The sequence below is a fragment of the Tupaia chinensis genome, unplaced genomic scaffold (assembly GCF_000334495.1).
Source record: "Tupaia chinensis unplaced genomic scaffold, TupChi_1.0 Scaffold000187_1, whole genome shotgun sequence".
Taxonomy (NCBI): Eukaryota; Metazoa; Chordata; class Mammalia; order Scandentia; family Tupaiidae; genus Tupaia; species Tupaia belangeri.
Genome location: NW_006159662.1, coordinates 4,785,436 through 4,791,942, shown reverse-complemented (window position 1 = coordinate 4,791,942; position 6,507 = coordinate 4,785,436). Strand labels below are relative to the sequence as shown.

Below are 6,507 nucleotides of genomic sequence, written 5' to 3'. Positions count from 1 at the left end.
AGCTGCCCCCGGCTTCAGGTAGGGCTGGGCCATGGGAGACTAGCCCCGCCCCTTTTTCTCCTTGGGGTCCGTGAGGCCAAAGATTCTATTAGGGGTGCTGTCTCCGCAGACTACTATGATGCCGAGAGCCTGCCATGAGGACAGACTTGGCCCTGGGATCTGCCACCAGCTTCCCCCCAGGACCAGAAACCCGTGGAGCCCCTCCCACAGCTGGCAGCATTGTCGCCCCCACCCCTGGCCCTCGCCTGGTAGCTCAGCCCTTCTTCACCTCGCTGGACCCTGAGCTGGCCTGGTTGCTGCTCTGGAGAGAGCGCCTGGTTGTGCTGTCCAGGGCCAGGAAGCCACATGTGCCTGACTGCCCACTCCTGCGCCTGCCACCTGGGAACCCGCCCCACCCCACCCTCTGTCTGGGGTGCTCTATGGGGCCTAATAATGGAGTGGGAGGGGAGATGGGGACTGCCCCCCTTTGAAGGCCCCAAGCACCCTCTGCCATCGCCCAGCCAGCAGAGGGGTGGGCAGCAGCTTGGCTGGGGAGGGCCCTGCAGCTGAGCCAGCTTCTCAGGGCCCCCATCCACACCCCTGCTGAGTGTTACCCCAGGAGGAGACATCGAGGGCACTGGGGTCAGTCAGGTGTTTGTATTCAGGCTAGAAAAGGTAATGTCCCCAGAGCCCTCTACTGCATGTCACGTCCTTCAGCCAGCTGACCACTCTCCTGAGGAGCCACACAGAGTTCTGGTGACCTCCATGGCGGTGGCCACACCACTCACACAGGCTGTGCTAGAAGGCCCCGCTGCCTCCTTCAGGCTTGCACCCCGTAGGTGCCGGTCCGCCTCTGACGCCAGTGCTGGCCAAAGACGAAGCAGAGCAGGACGGATGTCACAAACAGGAACAGCAGGACCGACACGACTGTGACGATGATGATCATCTGGCTGTCCTGCATGGGCTCTGGGGAGGGAGGAGGCAGAGGTCTTAGAAGGCCTGATGACAGACAGTGCCTGGTACCCTCATCACCCCCTGCCCACTCATCCTTCCCCTCGCTCAGGGTTGCAGAGATGAGAGGTGGAGGGAGTCTGTCCCCCAGGTTTTCTCTAGGTGGCCCAGCGTCCTAGCCAGCAGCCAGATCTCGTGCGCCTGCAGCAGACATTCCCCAGCCAGCAGCCCCGGGAGCCACATGTGGTAGCCGGGGGGTGGGGGGAGGGGAGCGTGGTCCAGCCTGTATCTCTTCCAGGCAGAGCTGAGTGGGTGTCATGCCCACCTCCCTGGAGACAGGGGCCATCTTGGCCACCCAGTGTCACAGAGCAACAGAGCCCCAGGGACTTAAAGCACCATCGGGCCCAGCTTCTCATTGTGGGGAGGAGCCGAGGCCAGAGAGAGCCTGCTACTCAGCCAGGGTCACATAGCAGGCTAACCGCCCTCAGTCAAGTGGGCCTCTGAACGTCGGGCTCTGAGTAGGGACCGGGAGAGAGCTTCAGGGAGGAGGGAAAGTGGGAGGGAAGGAACAAGATCCAGTGTGGACTCGGCGTTGGTATCCCAGGCTGGCCCAGTGGGGCTCTGGTCCCTCCCCTCCCAGCTCTGTCCTTGCATCCCCCTCACCATACACCTCCAGCATCTTGGTCTCAGAGACTCTGCGAATGATGCCCCCACCGTGGGACCGCAGGTCCAGCTCAGCCTGGCAGGAGAAGTTGTGATGTTTGTCCCCACTGGGAGCTGTGATGTTGAGTGTGGCTGTGGCCTCCTGGGGGTCCAGGGTGCCCCCCGCAAAGGTCTGGTGGTGCAGGATCTCTTTGCCGTGGAACAGGGTGAGGGTGAGGTTTTCCAGGGGCTTCACGGCAGGCACCCTGCACTCAATGGTGAAGAGCCTGCCCACGGTCACCCACGTGGGTTGTAGCTTCAGCGTGACCTCCTTTGGAGGATCTGCAGGGAACAGAGGAGGGGCATTGGTCAGGATGGGCGTACAGTTCCAGCAGGCCCCATCCGGCCGAGGCCATCTCCTGTCACTGTGGTTCCAGGTTGCTGGCTGGACTTATGGGGGGAGGAAGCAGGCTGGGGCTCGGCCTGCTTGAGTATAAAAAGGGGAAGAAGGAAGCGGTTGAGGCTGAAGGATGTACAGGTGTTAATTTCATGAACGTGATGGTTTCATGAATGAGCTAGATGGAGGTGGCCAGGTCAAAAAGTCCAGAAATTGAACAGCCAACTGAAAGGGTATGAAAGTTTGAGGCTGTTTCCCTCTCTTCCAGAAATTAAATACAATGTTCAAAAATTAAACAGTTGGTGGGGCCAGCAAGTGGCATGGTGGTTGGGGCGCTGGACTCCCACATGGCCGATGATGGTTCGAGTCCCAGACCTGATAGCTTGCTTTCTCATTTTCTCATTCTCTTGCTCTCTCTCTCTGGTGAGCACATGTACCCTATAGAAAATTTAAAAATAATAATAGTAAATAAAATGTAAATTTAAAAGTTAAACAGTTGGATAATTAATTTAAAAAATAAAACAGGGCCAGCAGATGGCATAGCAGTTACACTGCTGGACTCCTACATGGCCGACTGCAGTCTGAGTCCTGGACACAGTGTCTTCAAAACCATGCTGCGGGAACGAGCAGTTGGGGTAATGGCTACGTCACTGGACTCCCCTGTAGTTGACTGCAATTCAAGTCCCGGACCCGGTGGCTTAAACTCATGCCAGGTGCATGTGAGTGCATGCCCAAGATCCTGGGAAGAGACTGGGGAAGGGATTGTGGCGTGGCCATCCCCCCTGGGGGGTGGTTTCTCACTTTCCGTCTCTCTCTTTCTAGCGAGTGCACGCGCCCTATAGCAAAAACCTCTCCAAAATCACACTGGGCACGTGTGTGTGTTTGCCCAAGATCCTGGGAAGAGACTGGGGAAGGGATTGTGGCGTGGCCATCCTTCCTGGGGGGTGATTTCTCTCACTTTCCCTCTCACTCTTCTCCCATCTCCAGCAAGTGCATGTGCCCTAAGGCAAACGTCTCTAAAATAATACATAAATAAAACAGTTGGGTAATTATATTGAGAGCCTCGGAAGGGAGTGCCTCTGGGAAACGGGCACTTAAGGAACTGAGCTGTGAAGTTCCCCACTTAAAAGACGGGAGCCGGATACATACCTGCATGGGTTCTCCAGGGTCAGGTTCACGCTCACCACCACTGTTTTTCTATCAAACAGGGCCATGGTGGTACGAACCAGAATGCTCGCCTCCACCCACCCCGCTTGCCCCATCTAGGGTGATATTCTGGATTTAGGATATCTCTCTGTTCATCTGACCCATGGATGCTGGGGATGGGAAGGACCCACGTGACACCTTTGGGGCCAGGATGTTGAGAGAATCCTGGCTTATCTGGAAGGTTTTCATGGCCATAGGCGGATGTGTGTTGTGTGTGTTGTTCACGCATTTGCCCTGAGCCCTCGGGGGAAGGTTAAGATACCAGGTGAGGGGTCAGGTGGTGGTGGCATGGAGGCAACACAATTAGACTCACGTGGAAAGGGCCCTGGATGTCATGCATGTTAGTCATAGGCATGCCCGTGATCTGGGTGGGCTGGGCCTTGGCATGAAGACCCTGTTGGGGATGCCTGTCTCTCACTCATGGAAGAAATAGATAAACGGGCTGTGGGGACACGGGCTCTGCCCTGGCGTGGGGCCCTGCTGTGGCCCAGTACTCACGGTACACGCTGATGTTAAGCCTCTTGTGCTCCTGCTTCCCCGAGCAGGTGAAGTAGCAGAGGATGTACGTGTCCTGTGAGATGTTCGACAGCAAGAAGAGGTTCCACTGAGGCTGCTTGTCCAGAAGGGTCTTATTTACGGGGCCCTCCAGACCACCTTTCTGAGGCTGGAGGCAGGTGGTGCTGCAGTTGACCTCCCAGGACTCTGAGGGCTCAACCACCAGGTTCTCTGGCCATATGTAAACCTCGAACTCCTTGCCAGACCCTGAAAGATGGGAAAGTCTGGGAAAAAGGTGTCTTACTGCCCTGCCAGTATGGCTGTCCACTGCTGGTGGTCTCAGTCACAGGTCAGAGCTCAGGAAAGGCCACGTGGTCTCTGCTTCTCCCCCTAGTCAGGCTTATGGCCTTGTGACTGGACCCAGGAGGTTACCTCTCAGCTGTGTCCCTGCCTCTGGATGCTCCTTCATCCAGCCCATCTGGCCTATGACCCCCAGATTAGTCTTCCTCATGCTCATCTTCCATGAAGAAGGCTCCTACTTGACCTTGAAGGCCCAGCCTGAATGTCCTCTTCGTTATGAAGGCCTAAGGATAGAGGTCTTGTGGCCTGAGTTTAGTCTCCTCACTTCCTCCTTTCATTTCTTCTACAAATCCTTTTAACACTTGCTATGAACCAGGCAGAGTACTGGGTCCTGGGGATACCGAGGTGACCAGCGCTGACCAACCGTGTCCTGGGAGCTCACATCCTAGTACATGAGACAGAGGACAATGGATGAGGAGAGGACCTAGTTTGTGCAGTGGTGGTGAGTGCCAAGGAAGGGATTGGAGTGGGGGTGGGGTGCCATTGTAAGTAATGCGGCTGGCCAAGTCTTCCTGGAGATGGAGTCAGTGACACGCATGGGAGTGGCGAGCCCTGGGGTGACTACAGATCTGAGGAAAGGGAATGGCCACGAAGACTCTCAGTTGGGAGCATGACTGGTGTGTTCGGGAGCAGTAAGGAGACCAGGATGGTCTGAGCTCAGTAGGAAGCAGATGGAGGGAGATGAGGGTGGAGCGGTAACGGGACCCCCTTCAAAATACAGGCCCTGCCTCAGTGGCACGGCTGGTAGTGTGCTGAGCTGCAACGCTGAAGCCACATGGCTGACCGTGAGTGTAGAACCCCAGCCACTTGACCTGAAAACATGCCAGGGTGCTCATGCCCAAGATCCTGATGAATGAAGGCCTGGGGGGAGGGATCCTGGTGAGGGTGCCCATCTCTTTCTCTCTCATGTCCACATGCTCTCACGAATAAAGAATAATTAAAATAATTAAAATTAATAATAAAAATCATTTTTAAAATTGTGTTAATGAGTCAGTTACATTGTTGCTCCCTTAGACATTTTAGAGCTCATAAAAGGCAGGATCTGGATTTTGCACAGACCTTCAAGGAAGTATCTGGTGCATGAAAATTGAGCCCTCCTTGCTCACCTCTGCTCAGCGATAACAGGAAGAGTCTGGATCCCGAACAGCAGGGTCTGGCCTGTGTCCTGTGCTCCCACCTCTCTCTCACAGCCTGACTCAACCCTCAGCTAGAGGCACATCATAAAGTGCTGGGAAAAGGGCTTTGCAGGTAGGCAGCACTGGGTTTGAATCCAGAGTTCTCCATGTCCTGCCTGTGTGGCCTTAGGCTTGGTGCTCTCTCTCTCTGGGCCTTGGTTTCTTCATCTGTCCAATGGGCTAGCGATCCTTTTCCCTCAGGACTGTCATGAGGTTCAATGAGATAGTGCTTGGAAAGTACTGGCAGCTTGTCCAAGACACAGAGTGCTGGGCACATGGTGACATTTTCACAGTCCCCTTGACCCACAGAAAGTTTTATCTTCCCTTTGACCACAGCCAGAAGGTGACACCCTCTGCTGGCCCTGCCGGCCCCCAGGCACCTCTGAAGAGCAGCTGGGCACAGGCTGTTGTCTGCATTTGAATGCCAGCATCCTCTCACCTCCTGGGCGCCCCCAGCAGACCATGTAGCCTCCACAGGCCTCAAAGCTGCCAGGCCTATTTAGCCTGGAATCCAAAAGACCAGGACGTCTGCCCTGCTGCCCAGGCCTGGGAGCCAGGCCAGCACACGTCCTGAGCCATGGTGGGGCTGCCCCTGCATTTGAAGCCTTGGGAACTTTGGGATCAGGACTCCCCCCGCACCAGAACCCAGGGGAAGAAGGCACTCCCGCCCTCCGAACTGGCATGTGCCAAGTCAGGAACCCTGGGTCCCGGCTCACCTGGGCAGCAGAACAGGGCGAGAAGGGCCACGGGCAGTCCCCTGCAATCTAAAATGGGCATTTCAGCAGCGTCCACGCTTGCTCTCGCGGGGGATAGCCAAGGGCTGCCTGGAAGCAAAAGGAGGGCGCAGGTCAGGGAGTGGCGCTCTGGAGCCTTCTGTGAGCTGATGACCGCATTTCCTCTCATTATCTGAGTGGTCTGCGGGAAGTCACATGGGCCGGCCAGCTCCCAGGGCTCCAGCTTCCAAGATCCAGGCAGAGGAAGCTGGCAGCAGCCGATAAGCAAGGGCATAGTCTGTCTTTCCCGCCTGCTCTCTGTGCAGGAGCACGACATGATGGGCACACACGTGTGGGCAAAAGTGTGCGTGTGTGTGAGTGACGCGTGTGCACATGGGGTGCCAGTGCTCTGCGTGCAGATCTGTAGAGCCCCAAATCCACAGCACACACTGTTGGAGAACCCTCTGGGAAGAGAATAGCCAAGGTCAGGCCCTGTCTGGGATCATACAGCCACCTTAGCGAAGGGACCGGGACCTGAGCTTTTCTAAGGAGCCCTGGACAGCAGTCAGGTCTGAGGGATGCCCAGCAG

At 56.3% G+C, this 6,507-nt stretch overlaps 2 protein-coding genes across 3 annotated transcripts in view; one reads left to right on the top strand and one right to left on the bottom strand.

Moving 5' to 3' along the window:
• Positions 1-138, top strand: part of PRR29 (proline rich 29) — a 3,586-nt gene extending 3,448 nt beyond the window's left edge. The window contains exon 5 of the mRNA XM_027771138.1: positions 19-138. Coding sequence (XP_027626939.1) covers positions 19-138 — 120 coding nt within the window. The remainder of the gene's footprint in view (positions 1-18) is intronic.
• A 483-nt stretch (positions 139-621) lies between these two features.
• ICAM2 (intercellular adhesion molecule 2) overlaps positions 622-6,507 on the bottom strand; it is an 18,861-nt gene continuing 12,975 nt past the window's right edge. For both annotated transcript variants that reach the window (XM_006146791.3, XM_014587179.2), the window contains exons 2-5: positions 5,922-6,029; positions 3,674-3,937; positions 1,594-1,914; positions 622-945 (exon numbers count right to left, since the gene is read on the bottom strand). In XM_006146791.3, the coding sequence (XP_006146853.2) occupies positions 800-945; positions 1,594-1,914; positions 3,674-3,937; positions 5,922-6,029 (839 nt within the window). In that variant the 3' untranslated portion in view covers positions 622-799. The remainder of the gene's footprint in view (positions 946-1,593; positions 1,915-3,673; positions 3,938-5,921; positions 6,030-6,507) is intronic.